The 22,564-nt window shown below is 40.4% G+C and overlaps 1 protein-coding gene across 1 annotated transcript in view; it reads right to left on the reverse strand.

Moving 5' to 3' along the window:
- Positions 1-1,287: 1,287 nt before the first annotated feature.
- The window catches only part of celsr2 (cadherin, EGF LAG seven-pass G-type receptor 2), a 46,779-nt gene continuing 25,502 nt past the window's right edge, over positions 1,288-22,564 (reverse strand). Inside the window, exons 9-33 of the mRNA XM_039682635.2 lie at positions 22,360-22,526; positions 21,246-21,413; positions 20,920-21,033; positions 20,674-20,848; positions 20,062-20,203; positions 19,863-19,983; positions 18,676-18,859; positions 18,473-18,574; positions 18,131-18,225; positions 17,843-18,052; positions 15,697-15,880; positions 14,626-14,944; positions 14,388-14,555; positions 12,297-12,423; positions 11,363-11,563; positions 10,796-11,083; positions 10,138-10,208; positions 9,840-9,966; positions 9,633-9,743; positions 9,040-9,167; positions 6,847-6,923; positions 6,611-6,772; positions 6,017-6,142; positions 5,752-5,941; positions 1,288-4,959 (exon numbers count right to left, since the gene is read on the reverse strand). Coding sequence (XP_039538569.2) covers positions 4,953-4,959; positions 5,752-5,941; positions 6,017-6,142; positions 6,611-6,772; positions 6,847-6,923; positions 9,040-9,167; positions 9,633-9,743; positions 9,840-9,966; positions 10,138-10,208; positions 10,796-11,083; positions 11,363-11,563; positions 12,297-12,423; positions 14,388-14,555; positions 14,626-14,944; positions 15,697-15,880; positions 17,843-18,052; positions 18,131-18,225; positions 18,473-18,574; positions 18,676-18,859; positions 19,863-19,983; positions 20,062-20,203; positions 20,674-20,848; positions 20,920-21,033; positions 21,246-21,413; positions 22,360-22,526 — 3,764 coding nt within the window. The 3' untranslated portion in view covers positions 1,288-4,952. The remainder of the gene's footprint in view (positions 4,960-5,751; positions 5,942-6,016; positions 6,143-6,610; positions 6,773-6,846; positions 6,924-9,039; positions 9,168-9,632; positions 9,744-9,839; positions 9,967-10,137; positions 10,209-10,795; positions 11,084-11,362; positions 11,564-12,296; positions 12,424-14,387; positions 14,556-14,625; positions 14,945-15,696; positions 15,881-17,842; positions 18,053-18,130; positions 18,226-18,472; positions 18,575-18,675; positions 18,860-19,862; positions 19,984-20,061; positions 20,204-20,673; positions 20,849-20,919; positions 21,034-21,245; positions 21,414-22,359; positions 22,527-22,564) is intronic.

A 22,564-nucleotide genomic window follows, 5' to 3' on the forward strand; every position in this document is an offset into this window, starting at 1 on the left:
AGTTTGATTGACACACACATTCATAACAAGCCGTCAGTGCCAGAAACGAGATAAAACCTCATGTCATGAGACATCAACTTCAGACTTACTGAAGAGAAAAGTGGAATGAAGGGTTTAATTACAGCAGACGTGCCCGAACGCAGTTTTACTGGGAAATATTCATGTTTATCATCTCCTGAAATGAAGGACGCATTGCTGGTTCTATATTTTACATCACATATCATAGTTTTATATCAGCTTGAATAAACTATTTCCCTGAAACACACTAATTTTGATGGGAAAACATTCGTTCGTTTAAAGAGCCCCTATCATAGCATTTCAAATGTTCCTATTTTTAGTTCCCAAAAACAGTTTAACATGCATGCAAGGATAAAAAGCACTTTGTCATGTCTTATAATATGCATTTATTTTTAACTGATTTGCTCACCGACTCCCAAATGATTCGTACAACGACTCATTTTTCCAAGCCACTCCTTTGCGTGACGCGAATCGGCGGTGATTGGTCAGATGACAAACCCAGTCAGTTGTTTGTTAGCATAACGCCTAAACATATTGATGAAGCACTGCAGTACTACAAGACGCTCTATTCTTTATGACAACTCCAATAACAGCCACAAACATTTCACATATTTAACAAAAATTGACATTGGAGACACACACACATACTTATTGCACCTTCCCTCCTCGCGCCCGACGCTACAAAACCATTCAAAACCCAAAAAAGCAACAATTATTAATAATACTTACAGGTTGTGATTCGAAGGAGGAAGCTGATCCATAAACACTGGGTAAGTAAGTTACTGAGCCCTCCTTCAGGAACAACCGCTTGCGAATCCACATTTCAATTCATTTGTTTTTGAACGATAATTTTTTTTCTTATGTGGTGGAAATGAGCTTCATAACTAGTACATTTTACAAGAAAATACTATTTAAAAATATAATGTTTAATTCAATGTGTTTCTTGCCATTACTCTGAAATTTGACAATTGTTAAATCCTACACCAATGAAAATGGAAATATTAAAAATGTATTTTTAAAATATATTTTTATAATTTCACCACAAGAAAAAAAATGGTCACATTACCACTGTTTTTACCAATTCGATGGCTATAAAATAATAATTATTAAAAATACAAAAACTAAACAAAATAATATACTGTAATGACGATTGTACTGTACAAAAAGTATAGTGTTTAAGGACATGCGAAACTCAAAAATGCTAGTTAATATTTAGGAGTTTGATCACAGTTTGAGTTTGAGTGACAGCTTGAGAAAACAAACGAGACGTTAAATATTAAAAACAGTTTTACTTCAAGTCAGTGTTTTACAAAGTTTCCAGCCGTGTTTCCAGTTAAAACTGGTTCCAGTGATGAGACTGAAACAAATACAGTAATAAAGCACAACATATGAGTATAAAACATGTCTGTACAGCGTGATTCTGACGTGTGTGTTATCAAAACTTGAGCAGCACATTGTGTTTTAAAAGTCAACAGTGGCGTTTGCATTTCTACAGTCAGAGCGTCATTTCTTCCACGGAATAAAAAAAAATTAAGCAATTGTGACTTTTTATCTCACAATTCTGACTTTTTATTGCTTTGAAATGTGAGAGAAAAGTCGCAATTGTAAGAGAAAAAGTAAGAATTGTGAGATATAAAGTTGCAACTACCTTTTTATTTTATTTTTTTGTCAGAATTGCAAGATGTAAACTCACAATTGTGAGAAAAATGTATCAAAAGATAAGTCGCAATTACTTTTTAAATGTAGCGAGATTTGCGAAATGTAAACTCGTAATTGAGAAAAAAATCAGAATTAAGAAATATAAAGCAGCAATTACCTTTAAACAATTTTGTGTCATAATTGTGAGATATAAACTCAGTTGCGAGAAAAAGTCAAAATTATGATACAAAATTCCCAATTCCAATTTTTAATTAAGAATTGCGAAATATAAACTCGTAATTGTAAGTAAAAAGTCAGAATAGCGAAATAAAGTTGAAATGACCTTTTTTATCTTTTAGTCATAATTGCAAGATATAAACTCGCAGTTGTGAGAATTAAAAATTCGCAATTACGTTTTTCAAAAAAAAAAAAAAAAAAACGTGGCGGAAACGAGCTTCCATTTGGACGGGTAAGACGACTCTATCAGCAAGAGTTTTTCGTGTGTTAGAGATCTGTACAACACTGCGACAAATGTTTCAATTTACAGTTCAGACCATTGCTAATCTATAAAATACAAAGGTTTTCATTCAAAAGGTTTTAAACGTGAGTCTTTTTAAAAGTTTGTATAAAAATGTCCCCAAAATGTACAAAAAGAGCGAGTATGAAAAGTGTGGTTCTCCTCCAGTGGGAATCAAGGCTCTGCTGGTGAGAAGGCATCAGCTCAAGGCTTGAGTCAGGAACCAGATCCTTCCCATCAGGCCTCCATGTATCGCTAGTCCAACGGTCGTTAGCGTCATGTATCGCTCAGTCCAGCGGTCGTTAGCGTCATGTATCGCTCCATCCAGCGGTCGTTAGCGTCATCCAGCGGTTGTTAGCGCCATGTATCGCTCAGTCCAGTGGTCGTTAGCTTCATCCAGCGGTTGTTAGCGCCATGTATCGTATCGCTCAGTCCAGCGGTCATTAGAGTCATGTATCGCTCAGTCCAGTGGTCGTTAGCTTCATCCAGCGGTTGTTAGTGTCATGAATCGTATCGCTCAGTCCAGCGGTCATTATCGTCATGTATCGCTCAGTCCAGCGGTCATTAGTGTCATCCAGCGGTTGTTAGCGCCATGTATCGCTCAGTCCAGTGGTCGTTAGCTTCATCCAGCGGTTGTTAGCGTCATGAATCGTATCGCTCAGTCCAGCGGTCATTATCGTCATGTATCGCTCAGTCCAGTGGTCGTTAGCTTCATCCAGCGGTTGTTAGCATCATGTATCGCTCAGTCCAGCAGTCGATAGCTTCATCCAGCGGTTGTTAGCATCATGTATCGCTCAGTCCAGCGGTCGTTAGCTTCATCCAGCGGTTGTTAGCGTCATGTATCGCTCAGTCCAGTGGTCGTTAGCTTCATCCAGCAGTTGTTTACGCCATGTATCGCTCAGTCCAGTGGTCGTTAGCTTCATCCAGCGGTTATTAGCGTCATGTATCGCTCAGTCCAGTGGTCGTTAGCTTCATCCAGCAGTTGTTAACGCCATGTATCGCTCAGTCCAGTGGTCGTTAGCTTCATCCAGCGGTTATTAGCGTCATGTATCGCTCAGTTCAGTGGTCGTTAGCTTCATCCAGCGGTTATTAGCGTCATGTATCGCTCAGTCCAGTGGTCGTTAGCTTCATCCAGCAGTTGTTAACGCCATGTATCGCTCAGTCCAGTGGTCGTTAGCTTCATCCAGCGGTTATTAGCGTCATGTATCGCTCAGTCCAGCGGTCGTTAACGTCATCCAGCGGTTGTTAGCGCCATGTATCGCTCAGTCCAGTGGTCGTTAGCTTCATCCAGCGGTTGTTAGCGCCATGTATCGCTCAGTCCAGTGGTCGATAGCTTCATCCAGCGGTTGTTAGTGTCATGAATCGTATCGCTCAGTCCAGCGGTCATTAGCGTCATGTATCGCTCAGTCCAGTGGTCGTTAGCTTCATCCAGCGGTTGTTAGCATCATGTATCGCTCAGTCCAGCGGTCATTAGCGTCATGTATCGCTCAGTCCAGTGGTCGTTAGCTTCATCCAGCGGTTGTTAGCATCATGTATCGCTCAGTCCAGCGGTCGATAGCTTCATCCAGCGGTTATTAGCGTCATGTATCGCTCAGTTCAGTGGTCGTTAGCTTCATCCAGCGGTTATTAGCGTCATGTATCGCTCAGTCCAGTGGTCGTTAGCTTCATCCAGCAGTTGTTAACGCCATGTATCGCTCAGTCCAGTGGTCGTTAGCTTCATCCAGCGGTTATTAGCGTCATGTATCGCTCAGTCCAGCGGTCGTTAACGTCATCCAGCGGTTGTTAGCGCCATGTATCGCTCAGTCCAGTGGTCGTTAGCTTCATCCAGCGGTTGTTAGCGCCATGTATCGCTCAGTCCAGTGGTCGATAGCTTCATCCAGCGGTTGTTAGTGTCATGAATCGTATCGCTCAGTCCAGCGGTCATTAGCGTCATGTATCGCTCAGTCCAGTGGTCGTTAGCTTCATCCAGCGGTTGTTAGCATCATGTATCGCTCAGTCCAGCGGTCATTAGCGTCATGTATCGCTCAGTCCAGTGGTCGTTAGCTTCATCCAGCGGTTGTTAGCATCATGTATCGCTCAGTCCAGCGGTCGATAGCTTCATCCAGCGGTTGTTAGCGTCATGTATCGCTCAGTCCGGTGGTCGTTACCTTCATCCAGCGGTTGTTAACGCCATGTATCGCTCAGTCCAGTGGTCGTTAGCTTCATCCAGCGGTTGTTAACGCCATGTATCGCTCAGTCCAGTGGTCGTTAGCTTCATCCAGGGGTTGTTAACGCCATGTATCGCTCAGTCCAGCGGTCGTTAGCTTCATCCAGCGATTGTTAACGCCATGTATCGCTCAGTCCAGCGGTCGTTAGCTTCATCCAGCGGTTGTTAGCGTCATGTATCGCTCAGTCCAGCGGTCGTTAGCTTCATCCAGCGGTTGTTAGCGTCATGTATCGCTCAGTCCAGCGGTCGTTAGCTTCATCCAGCGGTCGTTAGCGTCATGTATCGCTCAGTCCAGCGGTCGTTAGCGTCATGTATCGCTCAGTCCAGCGGTCGTTAGCTTCATGTAGGAAATTCCCTGATATTTTCACTCATTTACAAAAAGTCAATGCGGCGAGAGGACGAAAGAAATAAAAAAGTGCTTCACTTCAAGTATGTAAACAAAAATGTAAAAGCGAGGGATTTTTGTCAGCGTTTGGCACAGAGAATCAGATCGGCTGTCGTGTGAAATTGAGGAGAAATCAAACGGACAGAAACAGAAGATTGTTCCTCGCCTCTCCATTCCCTCGTCGCTCGTTAGCATCTGCAAAGAAACACATCGCAGTCACATGTGAACGAAACCTGACCCACGGATGGGCAAAGCGGGTTGATGATGTCAGCAGCAAAGGAAACGTCAAAATTTGAAATTCATAACTCTATAGTATGAAATATATGTAATTAATTATCTCATTTTAGTAAATTGTGGCCACGTTGAACTTATTCGTTCCTTCGTAAAACGTACTGACGTATAAGCAAGTCGCGGGAACAAATTGTTCGTTTGCATCCAAGATATCCACGTTTTTCTCCAAATTTAGAAAATCTCAACAGCGTGTTTTTTTTAATTTAGTCGCAAAATGTAACTATATTATCATCCAGCTTTGCGTATAAAAAGTTCAATATAGAGTATATTTAACTTTATTCACATAAAAATGTGATTTATGCCATATAGCAAATCTCAACTGTGATTTTTTTTATGTAGTTGCAAAATGTAACTATATTACCATCAAGCTTATTATATAAAGTTCGATATACAGTATATTCTTTATATTCTCTTCTTCTTATATTCTCAGTATATTCGAATATAGTATATTTAACTTTATTCGCATACAAGTGATATATGCTATATAGCAAATCTCAACTGTGATTTTTTTTATTTAATCGCAAAATGTAACTATATTATCAAATAGCTCATATAAAGTTGATAATTTATAATATTATAATATTTATAAGTATGGCCAACTTTTTTCACACGCAAAGCGATATATACTGTAAAGTAAATTTCAACGGCTAGATTTCTATAGTTTATATCGTCGCAAACTGTAAAGCTATCACTCACTCGGATTCAGACGAGTCGTTGTCAAGTGTTTTCGTTGGTCCGCTCGCTGACGTCCCGTTCAGATGATCCCGCCTGGCCACGCCCCCTCGAGCCTCGCGTGAAGAGGCAGAGTCTCCCGACAGCTGGTTGTGTATGCGGTTGATGGCGTTCCTCTCGGCGATGGGCGACAGCTGCTTCTTCTTCAGGATTCCTGTGGGTCACGTCACACGTTACAATGCGCAATCGTCAGTGGATTCGGACTAAAGAATGTTTGGCTCGTTCAGACCTTTGTGCGGCTGCGCACTAGTGTTCGGTAAACTGGGCAGCAGCAGAAGCAGGTTTTCCGTCCCAGCATCCTCTGGTTTGGGAAGAGTCTCAGCCTCCACCGTTCCTGTCTCAGCCTGCCACACATCTGAACGACAGAATCTACGTCAGACTACCTATACAGTACACTCTCGAACAACAATATATTATATAGCAAATCTCAACTGTCATTTTTTGTAATCGAAAAATGTAACTACCGGTATATTATTGTCCAACTTTTCATATAAAATTGTAAATATATAGGTATGTCTTACCTTTTTGCATCTATACAGTAAACTCTCGTAAAGCAATGTATAGTATATAGCAACTTTCAACTGTGATTTTTTTTATTTAGTCACAAAATTTAACTATATTACCATCCAACTTTTCGTATAAAGTTGTATATATAAGTATGTCCAACTTTTTTCGCATCTATACAGTAAACTCTCGTAAAGCGATATATACTATATAGCACATCTCAACTGTGATTTTTTTAATTTAGTCACAAAATGTAACTATATAATCTTTTCATATCCAGACACACGCTAACATAACCTACAAATGGCGTCTGTCGTACCATGAGGTTTGATGGTGCCGCTGGTGGCCAGATTTTCCCAGCATTCCTCTTGCAGGAACTCGCCCTCGTCTTCCTCGCTGTCGGACGAGTGTGTGGACGCGTACGAGCCGCTCTGATCGTCCTCCAGCTCCGAGAGATCGCTGTCAGAGTCGGAGTCGTGATCTACACACACACACGGAGGTTAAAGTGAGCGGGCTGTGAGAAGTACACGTGTGTGTGTGTGTGTGTGTGTTTACCGTCCATCTGCTGTTTGTCTTGGAACAGTGTGTTGTGTTCACTCAGACTCAGGTGGCTGCTGTTCACATCGTCTCCACTGAAACAAAACAAGAGTTTTTAATGAGTCTTTTGTTTCTTGCTTTCCAGTTTAAATATAAAAAATATCATATGAGTTAATATAAATGTATTTGAGAAGCAACATTGCTTTAAAGAGCTTGAGGAAGAGCTTAAAGCACGGACGACAAAACTGCAGCGTGCTTATAATTAACAGAACGGTACTGTGCGTTGGTGTGATCACTAATACATTATCGTTATAGTTATCGTTATCTTTATAGTTATCGTTGTAGTTATCGTTATAGTTGTCGTTATTGTTATCTTTATAGTTATCGTTGTAGTTATCGTTATAGTTGTTGTTATCATTATATTTATAGTTATCATTGTAGTTATCGTTGTCGTTGTAGTTATCGTTATAGTTGTCGTTATTGTTATCTTTATAGTTATCGTTGTAGTTATTGTTATAGTTGTAGTTATCGTTATAGTTGTCGTTATTGTTATCTTTATAATTATCGTTGTAGTTATCGTCATAGTTGTCGTTATTGTTATCTTTATAGTTATCGTTGTAGTTATCGTTATAGTTGTAGTTATCGTTATAGTTGTCGTTATTGTTATCTTTATAGTTATTGTTATAGTTGTCGTTATTGTTATCTTTATAGTTATCGTTGTAGTTATCATTATAGTTGTCGTTATTGTTATCTTTATAGTTATCGTTGTAGTTATCGTTATAGTTGTCGTTATTGTTATCTTTATAGTTATCGTTGTAGTTATCGTTATAGTTGTCGTTATTGTTATCTTTATAGTTATCGTTGTAGTTATCGTTATAGTTGTCGTTATTGTTATCTTTATAGTTATCGTTATAGTTGTAGTTATCGTTATAGTTGTTATTGTTATCTTTATAGTTATCGTTATAGTTATCGTTGTAGTTATCGTCATAGTTGTCGTTATTGTTATCTTTATAGTTATCGTTATAGTTATCGTTATAGTTGTCGTTATTGTTATCTTTTTAGTTATCGTTGTAGTTATCGTTATAGTTGTCGTTATTGTTATCTTTATAGTTATCGTTGTAGTTATCGTTATAGTTGTCGTTATTGTTATCTTTATAGTTATCGTTGTAGTTATCGTTATAGTTGTCGTTATTTTTATCTTTATAGTTATCGTTATAGTTGTCGTTATTGTTATCTTTATAGTTATCGTTATAGTTGTAGTTATCGTTATAGTTGTTATTGTTATCTTTATAGTTATCGTTATAGTTATCGTTGTAGTTATCGTCATAGTTGTCGTTATTGTTATCTTTATAGTTATCGTTATAGTTATCGTTATAGTTGTCGTTATTGTTATCTTTTTAGTTATCGTTGTAGTTGTTATTGTTATCTTTATAGTTATCGTTATAGTTATCGTTATAGTTGTCGTTATTGTTATCTTTTTAGTTATCGTTGTAGTTATCGTTATAGTTGTCGTTATTGTCATCTTTATAGTTATCGTTGTAGTTATTGTTATAGTTGTAGTTATTGTTATCTTTATAGTTATCGTTGTAGTTATTGTTATAGTTGTCGTTATTGTTATCTTTATAGTTATCGTTGTAGTTATCGTTATAGTTGTCGTTATTGTTATCTTTATAGTTATCGTTGTAGTTATTGTTATATTTGTCGTTATTTCTATCTTTATAGTTATCGTTGTAGTTATCGTTATAGTTGTTGTTATCATTATATTTATAGTTATCGTTGTAGTTATTGTTATAGTTGTAGTTTCGTTATAGTTGTCGTTATTGTTATCTTTATAATTATCGTTGTAGTTATTGTTATAGTTGTCGTTATTGTTATCTTTATAGTTATCGTTGTAGTTATTGTTATAGTTGTAGTTATTGTTATCTTTATAGTTATCGTTGTAGTTATCGTTATAGTTGTAGTTATCGTTATAGTTGTCGTTATTGTTATCTTTATAGTTATCGTTGTAGTTATCGTTTTAGTTGTTGTTATTGTTATCTTTATAGTTATCGTTGTAGTTATCGTTTTAGTTGTTGTTATTGTTATCTTTATAGTTATCGTTGTAGTTATCGTTTTAGTTGTTGTTATTGTTATCTTTATAGTTATCGTTGCAGTTATCGTTATAGTTGTTGTTATCGTTATGTGTGTGTGTGTGTGTGTGTGTGTGTGTACCGGAGGCTGAAGGGCATGTAGTTCTGATGGGTTTTGCTGCTCTGGGTTCCGTTCAGGGACACACTCGACTCGGAGAACGGCAGGTGATACAGACGCCCGTCCGCATAATTACTGTTACAGATGAACGTCTGAGGACACAAACACAAACAATAACTACAATAATAATAATAATAATAGGCATAATATAGGGCAGAAAAAAATAAAAATGATAAGCATTTGAAGCTAAATATAACAGTGTTATTTATATACTATTATATTATCTATTTTAATATATGAGTTTTGTATCTTCAGAATAAAGTGTTTGTCAGCAGTGTGTATAGACCATTTCACAAGATGTAAACAACATTGGTCCAGAAGCACTTCCTGTTTCAGTTTGTAACTGTTTTCTTTATTTCACATGTAAAGAAAACATCTTAAAGATGTTTGTTGAACCTTTTGATTCAGTTTTATATGTTCTGTTGGTTGTATTTTATCCAGCTTTTATGTAGTGTTAAAAAACTGAAACAGGAAGTGCTTCTGGACCAGTGTTGTTTACATCTTGTGAAATGGTCTATTGTGTAGTGTAGTGTGTAGTGTGGGGTCAGCTGACTCACGGAGGGTTTGGATTTGATCATGTGATCGGGCCGCTTCTTCCCGCAGCAGTAGCGCATGGCGTCTCTGGCTTCTTTGTTGAACACCACGCGGAAGAAGAAGATAAACGGGCCCTGAAAACACAAACACGCGTGGCTGCATCACAACAGAAGGGTAGGGCGTTGCTAGGGCGTTGCTAAGCAGACTGAGGACTGATGACATCACCGCACCTGAACGCAGCTGAATCCCGCGAACAGATAGTGGAACAGAATCATGTCGCTGTTGACCGACAGCAGGGCCAGAAGACACGTCACCGTCACCAGGAACAACACGGCACACGCCGTCCGCAGACCCGCCCTGCACACACACACACACACACACACACACACACATGTGAGGACATTCCACAGGCGTAATGGTTTTTATACTGTACAATACAAACTGTATATGTACACTAACCCTAAACCTACCCATCACACACACACACACACACACACACACACACTCAGGGTAGTGAACGAGACTCACCCCGGCGTGGATCTCTTCTCTCCGAGCGAACACACCGCTCTCGACGCCATGATGTACAGGAACACGTTCATCTGAGGGAGAAGCACACACACTTTCACACACACTGTTGTAGCCGTTTGTCTATAATAAGTGTTGTATTTGTTTATTATTATTATTCATAGTCATATTAATGTACTTATTTAGTTAATTATCATGCAGCCGTCGGGTTAGCACACGTGACCCTGAGCACAGACCCCGGATCAGTGGCGACAGCAACACACTGCAGAATTATACAGTTTACTTTAATGCCAAAAATTAGGATTTGAAGTAAAGATCATGAAGATATTTACTAAGTTTCCCACCGTAAATATATAAAACATGTATGTTTGTGAGTGAATACCGCAGAATCACCAACAGAAATGCACTGTAAAGGAGATTTTCTCAATCTTTATATTTTTTTGAAACAAACACTGACCCCTGTGACTGGATCTGTGGTCCAGGGTCACATGACACCGCGTATGGGCGGAGGAGGAAGTGAGTAGTTTTCATTTATTGAAATTATGAAGTTAATTTAGAAATGTTAGGAAATAAAGCTTTTGAAATGAAGAAAGCGTTTGTCGTATATCATGATGAGAGAGTAAACATGATAAGAAACAGCGATATAATCTCAAACACTCACGGACACGACGAACGCGACGGGTCCCGCGAAGCTCCAGATGAGTGTGTCGTAGAGCGAGAGCCAGCAGAAGTCGGGGTTCCCGTACCCCTCGGGGTCGAGCCCGACCGCCAGCCCCGTGATGAAGGCGGGGACGCCCCAGCCAATCAGGTAGTAGAAGCGCATGGGGCCGAAGTTGATGTCGCGCAGCTCGCTCCTCATGCGGTGCACGTGCAGAGCCTCCAGGAACAGCCAGGAGAACACACACATCCAGGAGAAGTGCAGCAGGATGGCCATCACTGTACAGACGAACTGCAGGGAGAACAGCTGCGTCACGCACGGCACACACACACACACACACTCTCTCTCTCACTCACACACTCTCTCTCACTCACTCACTTTCTCACTCACTCACTCACTCACTTTCTCACTCACTCACTTAAACACTCACTCACTCACACACACACACACTCACTCACTCACTCAAACACTCACTCACTTTCTCACTCACTCACTCAATCACTCACTCATTCAAACACTCACTCACTCACTCACTCACTCACACACACACACACAAGAGGTGTGTGTTACCGGGTTATCGGCCTGATTGATGCCCAGGATGAAGATGAGGTGTGCGATGAGGAGTGCGAACGCCCCGTTCTTGACGATGCTGGTCTTGTTGCTGCTGGCGGCCCGCAGGCAGGAGAGGAAGACGATGGTGAGGAAGAGGAAGCCCAGCGTCACGCCCACCGAGCTCCACGTGATCAGCTTCACCGGCAGGATCTCTCCGTTCTGAAGCACAGACACGTTTGTTTACGATCTGTCCGACACACTATCAGAGAGAGCCGTTACACATGTAAAGTAGACAGTGATGAAGAGTTATGAGCGTATGGCGTGTGTTTGATGTCCAGTGTCGTCATCATCATGTTTCTCTCGCTCTCCTCAAAGCCGTGTTGGATTTCCTCCTCAGCGTACAGATTGAGAGCTTCATCATGTTTGTGGAGGAAATATATAGTCTATAATCACCATGGTTTTTAAAAATGGCAGGTTCTGGTGTTTGGCGTGCGTTCGGCCAATCAGAGAACACTACCGTCACGGATAGTTCCTGTAGCGCTGGCTTAGACCGACTCTGAACTAGGAGGAAATTAGTTCCTCCAAAAGGAGTTCCTAGTTCCTGTGGTGCGAACACGCCAAACTCCGGGAACTCCCACCCCTAATCTTGCTGTCCAGGTGAACAACTTCACACAACTATCTTCACAGTCAACATGTTTATGTCTATCTGCCACTTCTCTGTTAACCTGCTGTCTGTTCCACACATTTACATGCGTTTCCCAAAAAAAGGTGGTTTGAGGCTCAAGAAAATATTCAGGTTGTCACCAAATAAAGAAACTCAATCTGACATGAGGATAGAAGACTAGCTCTGGAGGAAAACATGAAGTACCTGATTCTGAAAGTCATCTTCATCAAAAACTACACAAGACTTTGTTTTGTAAGCAGGTTATTATGGTTAGTTTGGGTGTGTCACCTCTCGGCGCGAGATGTCCATGAGCACAGCGAAGCTGGTCATGTGGTAACACTGGCAGCTGATGTGTGTGCTGTTCCTGAAGACCACCTCACAACCCTTTGAGGACCAGCCGCCCGGACCGCCCGCACTACACACACACAAACATCTTATATTCACAAATTATATATCAAGTGTTTGATAAGAAATTTTAAGGTGTTCTGAATGACTGACAGGGTGTTACTATGTGGTTGCTAAGCACACATATATATTCATCATGTAATTGGTCACAATCAAGTACTCACAATCATACAGTATATGAGTATTCATTCTTAAAGTAAATAAATCGCAATGGTTTAATTATTCTTTTTGTTTTGATTATTTATAATTCCTTCTATGTAAAGCACTTTGAATTACCATTGTGTATATAATGTACTATATAAATAAACTTGCCTTGCCTAGTCATGTAAGTACTCACAATCACACAAGAATATGAGTATTAATCGTGTAAGTACCAAAATAGTAAATACGTGATCATTAATCTTGTAAGTACTCACAATCATGTAGAAATCTGAGTATTAATCGTGCAAGTACTCACAATAACGCAAGTATGTGAATATTAATTGTGCAAGTACTCACAATAATGGAAGCATTTGAGTATTAATCGTGCAAGTACTCACAATAACACATGTATTTGAGTATTAATCGTGAAAGTACTCACAATAATGCAAGTATGTGAATATTAATTGTGCAAGTACTCACAATAATGGAAGCATTTGAGTATTAATCGTGCAAGTACTCACAATAACACATGTATTTGAGTATTAATCGTGAAAGTACTCACAATAATGCAAGTATGTGAATATTAATTGTGCAAGTACTCACAATAATGCATGTATTTGAGTATTAATTGTGCAAGTACTCACAATAATGCAAGTATTTGAGGATTAATTGTGCAAGTACTCACAATAACACATGTATTTGAGTATTAATCGTGAAAGCACTCACAATAATGCAAGTATGTGAATATTAATTGTGCAAGTACTCACAATAATGGAAGCATTTGAGTATTAATCGTGCAAGTACTCACAATAACACATGTATTTGAGTATTAATCGTGAAAGTACTCACAATAATGCAAGTATGTGAATATTAATTGTGCAAGTACTCACAATAATGGAAGCATTTGAGTATTAATCGTGCAAGTACTCACAATAACACATGTATTTGAGTATTAATCGTGAAAGTACTCACAATAATGCAAGTATGTGAATATTAATTGTGCAAGTACTCACAATAATGGAAGCATTTGAGTATTAATCGTGCAAGTACTCACAATAACACATGTATTTGAGTATTAATCGTGAAAGTACTCACAATAATGCAAGTATGTGAATATTAATTGTGCAAGTACTCACAATAATGCATGTATTTGAGTATTAATTGTGCAAGTACTCACAATAATGCAAGTATTTGAGGATTAATTGTGCAAGTACTCACAATAACACATGTATTTGAGTATTAATCGTGAAAGTACTCACAATAATGCAAGTATGTGAATATTAATTGTGCAAGTACTCACAATAATGGAAGCATTTGAGTATTAATCGTGCAAGTACTCACAATAACACATGTATTTGAGTATTAATCGTGAAAGTACTCACAATAATGCAAGTATGTGAATATTAATTGTGCAAGTACTCACAATAATGGAAGCATTTGAGTATTAATCGTGCAAGTACTCACAATAACACATGTATTTGAGTATTAATCGTGAAAGTACTCACAATAATGCAAGTATGTGAATATTAATTGTGCAAGTACTCACAATAATGCATGTATTTGAGTATTAATTGTGCAAGTACTCACAATAATGCAAGTATTTGAGGATTAATTGTGCAAGTACTCACAATAATGCAAGTATTTGAGGATTAATTGTGCAAGTACTCACAATAATGCAAGTATTTGAGGATTAATCATGCAAGTACTCACAATAATGCAAGTATGTGAGTATTAATCGTGCAAGTACTCACAATAACGCATGTATTTGAGTATTAATTGTGCAAGTACTCACAATAATGCAAGTATTTGAGAATTAATCGTGCAAGTACTCACACTATGGAGTGGTTCCAGAACACACAGATGGGTTTAGAGCGCTCCTCAGTGGTCACCAGGCGGAACTGCACTGTGATTGGTTTATCCAGATTGTGCTGCAGTAACTCCTCGTTATCATGAACCGTTATACTGACCACAGGAGTGTTGATGACCGGACGCTTGGGAACCCTGAACACACACACAGCGTTAGATCAGTGAATCAGTGAGTCTCTCAGGCACTCATCTGGTCCGCTCTCACCTCAGGCTCCTCTTGTCCGTGTCGTATCGCTCGGGTAGCAGCGCCGCTAGGCTGTGGAAGATGATCACGCTAGCGATGGCATCCTGCTCGCGCTCCTCTGGGTGCCGTCTCTTACGATTTACCGTGTGGTTCCCGCCAGGCTCTGTGATTGGCTCGCTGTGGTGCCGGTGACCTTTGCCCTCGGGGGCGGGGATAAAGACTGAGTCGGGGAGAGTGACGGCCGTCTCCAGGTCGAGTGGGCGTGGCCCGCGCAGAGACTGATACCGTGGAAGCCTGGCTCCCGCGAAATTCATCTTCTCCAAGCGATCGATGGAGATGACTGGAATGACACACAACACCAGAACACTGAAACGTAGGGCTGCCCCTAATCCTCCACTAACCATTAGTCGTCTAGAAGAGGTTTGGTCAACTAAGATTTTATTAGTCAGTTAGTCGCAGATATCACGAAATCACACAGTCTGTGACGGACAAATCGTTAACGGCAGGAAATCCAAACATTCGCCAATCATTCATCCACCTCAAATATGGCTAATATCACTTTGAACATGTAAGTAGTAGCAACTTTAAAAGTCCGTTAGCTCTAATGCTAACCTAGACAAACGCACGCTACTATTAAGTGCATATTCAAGTGTTCACCATTTCATTTAAAATACTCCCTCCGAAAACAGAAAGATTACCCTTACATGAGGACGGTCTTCTCCTGTTTATGTTTTTCATGACACATTCATAATCACTACATCTGTCATTGCGCCGTGGCGAGCTTTATGTGTGCATGTGAGCGCTGATTACACTCTGTATTTTATATTAAATTAAAGGCACATTGTTATGATTTATGACTCATTAATATAAACGCACGATTAGTCGAGTAATGGCATAAATGAACGATTACGACATGTATTAGTCGAGGGCAGCCCTACTATAGCTATATCGCATGATAGGATACCACTAAAGCCTTACAGAGTCCACCGAAACGTCTATTGCTGACTGAAAGAGTCAGTGGGTGTGGCAAGTGGTTCTTTAGCCAATCAGAAGCAGTGATTTTGCACGTGTGTGTTTGCTGTGTGTGCTGACCGATGTTGGGCGTGACGATGGTGAAGGGGCTCAGGTAGGTCTTCCTCATGTTCTGGGCGAGTGTGTTGGTGTACTCCTCGAACTGCCGCAGCAGTGCCGCCGTGCCGCCCTCCGTCTGCTGGATGAGCTGCCAGTGCCCGCGTGTGCCCGCCGACAGGATGGCACTGCCCGCCTGCAGCAGGTGCTGATCACACACACACAACAGCCATGGTGAAGCAGTGTTTCCTCTACATTCATTCTCCCGTGGCGGGCCGCCACACTTAAAATCCTCCCGCCACGGCTGCAGCTTCTCAGTGACGTCCGATATTCTGCATAGTATTATGTTATTTTGTTAAGCCCCACTAAAGGCATAAAAAACTTTGTAAAGCACAATCAAGTTTTCACCCTATATTCCAAGACTTCTAAAGTCATTGCATAATGTGTAATTTTAGTCGCTAAGTTAAAGTTGGAAAGTCATCTCGCCTCAGTCATTCTCCATTCAGAATTCACACAGCGTCGCGTTCGTTTGCGACACGACGACACTCTCTTCAAGGTCAATATTCCCATTATTATACTTCATTTGTAGATAAAGCATAAAGGTCTATGGTTTTCATAAAATGACTTTATCTTGCTGGAGTGGAGTTTATTGCCCATACCTTTCACATTCCCTTTATGTAAGATTACAGCATGGAGTCGAGAGAGTGCTATTGTTCTTCATGCGCACTGAAATTTAAAACTGTTAAAAGAAAAGGCTCAAAAAACTGTTGCATATAGAATACACTAAGCATTAGTGCTGCACGATTAATCATATCGCAATCGTAATAGCGATCTCAAACCTATGCAATTATATAACGCAAAATGCCGCGATTTTATATGAAATAAACAAATTAGGGCTATTAACGCAGCATCTCTTCTTTTTTATCATCCTTTGACTAGTGTTACACGATCCTGTTCTTATTCGTGCAAATGCCTTTTCGCATTTTGCACGACAAGAACTGAAAAGCTGCCTGTGAATGCCCTAAATGAGACTCGCAGAAAGACGCGCGCCATAATGCGCATGCACTGACGCGTGCCAGAATACAGTTCTCTTTCGAGCTTGAACGAACAATAACACACACAATTATGCCAAAATGTCGTTTTGTCGAGTATCTTCATAACGTAAGAAAAGTCTTAAGGACGAAAAGAGTTGTGCTATGAGGCGCATGTGAGATCCGCGTCTCGGCAACGGGTGCTCTTAAAGGGCCAGCAGCGAATAAAGCGTTCTTTCAGTAAAGTTAAAAGAACAAAGGGAAATTAGAAAATTACTCACTGATCTTGACTAAAGAACTTTTGTAGCTTTAATAAGGATTATTCTATATATAATTTATAATTCATGCAGCACATACTGTTTGATAACTTTATTCAATTTCTGTATCCTACCTGTTAAGACAGGAAGGGCAGGTAAATATGGTTTTTATTATGGGTTTATGTGGGGATTGTTTGAAGTTCACTTAATTTAAAATTTTTTAATTTTTTTTTTAGCCTAATAATTTTTTTTAAAAAAGTTGATAGCTTTCACTGTAATGATGGTTTGGTTGATGGTTTATTGATCATTATAGGTGTTATCAATCATTTAGTTGTTGTCTGTAGTTTGAGTTGAGAAATAAACATTAATACACAGAATGATCACTAATCTGTGTGTGCATTTTACTTTAGAACCAAGCAAGTTGGACTCATGAAACCATTTTATTATATCGGAATCGCATATCACAATTGCAATATTGACCTCAGTAATTGCAATGGCAATATGACATTTTCCCCAAATCGTGCAGCCCTACTAAGCATATTATAGATATAATCCCTTCGCTATGTTCTTTTCAATGTGAAGCATTGCTTGCTGTGACTTGGTGTTGCTTCAAGTGCATCATTCTGCACACGGGATGTGCATGATCGATTATAATACTTTGGGGAGACAAGGCCCCCCCACCGGGGAAATGGGCCTGCCCCCACAGCTTGGAAAAATCCTAGAGGAAACACTGGTGAAGATAGTCACACTTAGAGAATACACACTTGTACACACGGTAGCGTAACTAGACGTTAGTAACAGCAGTGAGCTCAGGGTTTAGAGCGAGCGGTCCGCGATGCAGTGTTGTGGAGCCGCCCACCCGCCCGCGCGCTGTGAGCGTACCTCGTTGAACAGCACGTCCTGCGTGGCGCTGAGGTTGAAGCCCTGCTGGCCGTTCTCGTGCTGCAGGATCCAGCGCGTCAGCTGATACGCTAGCTTCACGTCGCTGCCGTAGAACTCGTCCGCGCTCTTCGTAGCGTTACGCAGCAGAGCCGCCGCGCGCTGGACGCTAGCCGAGTCCAGCAGGGACGCGTTACGCGCCACACGCTCCGACTGTGGACACCAACACACACACATGGTAATGGTTGGGGTGTGTGTGTGTGTGCGTGTGTGTGTGTGTGTGAGTCTCACCAGTGTCTTGAGTCGGCTGAAGCTCAGGGATGTGCAGTTGAAGAGGTTGGGTGAGAGCCAGCCCTTGTGTTCGTCACAGTGCCGGATCGCGGTTCCTGCACACACACACACACACACACACGAACGGTTGAAGCTCCGCCCCCCTGCGCTGGAAGCATGAGCTCATTTCCATTTAAAGGCACAGACACAACAACTTTTAAAAAGTGACAATTTTAACATGCTATTTTGAGCTACACACACACACACACGCCTGAGGAGCGCAGAACACACACTCCGGAGACATCACTTTACATCTAGGGCATTAGTGTGTTATAGGACCCTTCAATGGTGTTCGGTTCTTACCGATGGATCCTTTCGGACACGAGACGGCGGCTGGTAAACCGAACTTCGTCCTTGGCCACCAGATTCCCTGATCGATGGCCTGAGGACAGCTGTCGTAGATCACTGCAACACACACACACACACACACACACACACACACACACACGTGACTGGGGGACTTCTGGGAAGGGTCACTGAAGAAGAGCGTATGACAAGAGTCTGACCTTCGCAGCCGCTGGACGAGACCTCGGCGAACGGGTTATCGCAGAGATCACACTGGCGACCTATGACCCCTGGCTTACACTGACACTGCCCCGTGACCCGGTCACACGCGCGGGAGAGCGAGCCCACGGGGTAACACTCGCACAGCACACACACGTCACCTGACGCGGGCCGGAAGTGATTATCCTGAGGAGAGAGAACACACGCAACCAGCGATCGCATCATCAGCGCCATCGACGGGAATGCTGTGCTATGCTAACGCTTTACATAGACGTTTAATATAACATTTAAATTATATAATAAATTATAAAATGTATTAATGTGAAATAAAATAATGTAATTCTTTTATTAATTTATTAATCTATATTAAAATTAAATAATATAATTGAAAATAATTTTTTGACTAAGTGTTCAAATACAAAAATAATATAATAATAAATTGTAAAATGTAGTAATGTAAAAATAAAATGATATACATGTATATATTTTTAAATAGATTAATAAACAATATTAAAACAAAATAAATAATAATATAATAAAAAATAAATTATAAACTAAATACTCAAATATATATATAAAATAATAATAAATTATGAAATGCATTAATATAATAATAATAATAATAATAAATTTTAAAATGTATTAATGTCAAATTATTGTTTTTATTTTATGTTTAATTTATTAATCAATATTAAATTGTATAATTCTTTAAACATTAAAATAAAATAATATCATACAAAAACTTACGTTACAAATTATTAAAAAACATAAAAATAAAATAATCGAATAGAAATCAACTGTGGTCTATTAAACAATCTAACATGACATTCAAAGAAATTACGTTAAAATGTATCAACCAATATAAAAATAGAATAAAAAATAATCTGTAAAAAGATTAAACAATATAAAAATAATGTAACAAACTGATATTTTTAATAAATCTGATAATATTTTACATTACATTATTTACATTTAGATTGTTTAATAAAATACTATAGAATAATAGAGCAAATAAAATACAAATATTTTTTTTATTTTTAAAGTAATAATCTACAATGAATATAATATTTATATGATTTATTAAACAATATAAAAATATAAATAATTAATTCATTGAACATTTAACACTAAACTAAAGAGCCCTGAATAGTTAGCTGATGTGTGTGTGTGTGTGTGTGTTCCTCGTCACCTTGCAGCGACACACTCCGCTGGTCTTGTTGCAGTCGGCGTCGAAGCCTTTCGCTGTGTCGCAGTTACACGGACCACATGACTTCTCACCCCACCACCCGCGGGGACACGGCAGGTCCGTCCTGACACACACACACACACACACATCAACACACACACCACTGCCACGAGTATATGCCGCCTCAGGAAACATCTCCTACTTTTTCTGGCAGTATTGGCCGAAGAAGCTGCTGGGACAGGTACAGGTGTAGCCGTGGGCGGAGCTTATCTTCCGGCTGCATACTGATTGGTGCTCGCAGGGGTTCAGGGCGCAGGCGTCGGTGCAGCTGGTGCCATAGTAACCTGTTCACAAATAACAAGACAACAATAACTCACTCTCTCTCAACCCTGAGTGTGTTATCCTGCAGTTCCTCCTCTGGCCACTAGAGGCGCTGCAGGAGAGACTCACTCCCATAGAGCCGCATGTTAAACTGCCCAACTGTACAGCAGAAACACATGTTCACAGTCTGCTGTTGAAGTGCTGTTGGTCTATATCGCTAATGTTGTTGAACTTAAAGTTCTGCATAATTAAGGGCGTGGCCACTTGAGTGACAGGTGGATTGCCGCTGATTAGATTTGTCTGCTAGCGTTATTCACGTCACCTCAGCTAATCCGCCTCGCCGCACATGTTCGTTTATCCGTGAGTGACGTGCAGCCAAGATGGCGACGGCCGGCTCCGCCCACTTTGGGCTTCAGAAACACTACAGTCGGGTGACGTCACACACTCTACACACATGTGGTCCATATATGATATATCCAGTGTGTAGACTGACCGGCGTGGCAGCGGCAGGAGTGTGTGTCCCAGTCGTCTCTGCACTCGCTGTGTTCGGGACACGGGTTTGATCCGCAGGCGTTCGGGAAACTGCAGCCCGACTCCACGTTCAACACCTGAGCCTGATGCATGCTGGGAAACACAGGAGCCGAGGGGGACTCGCCCAGGCGCAAACCCTGCGGAGGATCTCAGAGTGAGTGTGTGTGTGTGAAGATCACGTGTGTGTGTGTGTGTGTGTGTGTGTCACCTGAACGCATCCTCTGAATCCACTGAGGACTGTGTTCCTGCCGTCTGTGACGCCGCCGACACTCAGAGTCTTCAGTTTAACTCCTCTTAACTTAGAGTCCAGATCCATAGACGCCTACACACACACACACACACACACACACACACACAGACGTCTGGTTCACTATCTTTGTAGGGACTCTGCATAATCGTAATGGTTTTTATACTGAACAAACTCTATATTCTGTACACACTCACATGTGTCATGTGTCTAACAGTCATGTGACGTCTCTCCTCAGACATGTGATTGTGTGTGTGAGAGTGTGAGAGTGTGTGTGTGTATATTACCGTGTACAGGCCGTGGTCGAGGCTCAGAGCCGCCGTAATGGAGGCGGAGCCACGGAGCTCCAGCAACACGTGATGCCATTGGCCGTCGCTGACCGTGACATCATCAACACGAGACACAGCGGAGTCCTCGCCGCGCTGGACCGACGTCACCACACGCCCCTGCCTCAGCTAACACACACACACACACACGTTAGAGAAACCCTGATGACATCATCCTGCACTACAGAAACGCTCATCCAATCAAACGCTCACCCCGCCCACTTCACCTGACGTCACCTGACACTGAGCGCCAATCATTTCTGTTTTATTTAATATATACAGTGTATGTGTAATGTACATATGTGCATTCGCCATGATTAATTCATAAATATTAAAATAGTATATTCTTAAACTGCCAATAAACTGTTAGTTGTTGAGCCCCTCGGGATTATCTCATAAACATGAAACAGTCCTGCTACAATGACAAATATTAAACATTTTAAAGTAATATATGTATAACACTATCTGACAAAAACAAAACGTTCTACTTAAAATATATACAATTTTATTTATATATAGTTATACATTTAAAAATATATATTAATAGTGTATTAATTCATGTATTGTAATTAGATCATAAAATCATATACATCATTAATTATTTGTAATATTTAATGTTTTATTGTATGCTAACTATTATACATAAAATAATATATAAGATTATATTACATTGTATAGTTTACTGAATAAAATAACAAACAGGTAAAAATATAATGTCATTTAAATAAATATTTTGTAATGCGTTAATTAATTTATACAAATAAGAAATATAGATATAATATGTATTAAAATAGTAATATATTGTGTTATATCTCACACGACCAGCAGGAGGAGCTGAAGACTTTCAATATCAGTGTGTTGATGAAGCTGTTCAACTGTGTGTGTGTGTGTGTGTGTGTGTGTGTGTGTGTGTGTGTTTGAGAGAGAGAGAGAGTGAGTATATGTGTGTGTGTGTGTGTGTGTGTTTGAGAAAGAGAGAATGTGTGTGTGTGTTTGAAAGAGAGAGAGTATATGTGTGTGTGTGTGTGTGTGTGTGTGTGTGATGGGCAGGTTTAGGTGTCGTGTGTGTGTGTACCTGTATGGTGAGGTTGTGATGTTGTCCTGAACTGATGTGTATCAGTGTTGCCGTCAGCTGTCGTGTGCGGAACATGAACTCCAGGTGCCAAGGAACTGTTACCACGACAGCCAGATTACTCCATGACAACAGACTGTTACCCTGGAAACGCAGCGGGTTCGGCATCACTGCACAGACAGACAGCCTCCGTTACTGTACGATTCAT

The sequence above is a fragment of the Pimephales promelas genome, chromosome 2, assembly GCF_988280905.1.
Source record: "Pimephales promelas chromosome 2, fPimPro1.hap1.1, whole genome shotgun sequence".
In the NCBI taxonomy this organism is placed as follows: Eukaryota; Metazoa; Chordata; class Actinopteri; order Cypriniformes; family Leuciscidae; genus Pimephales; species Pimephales promelas.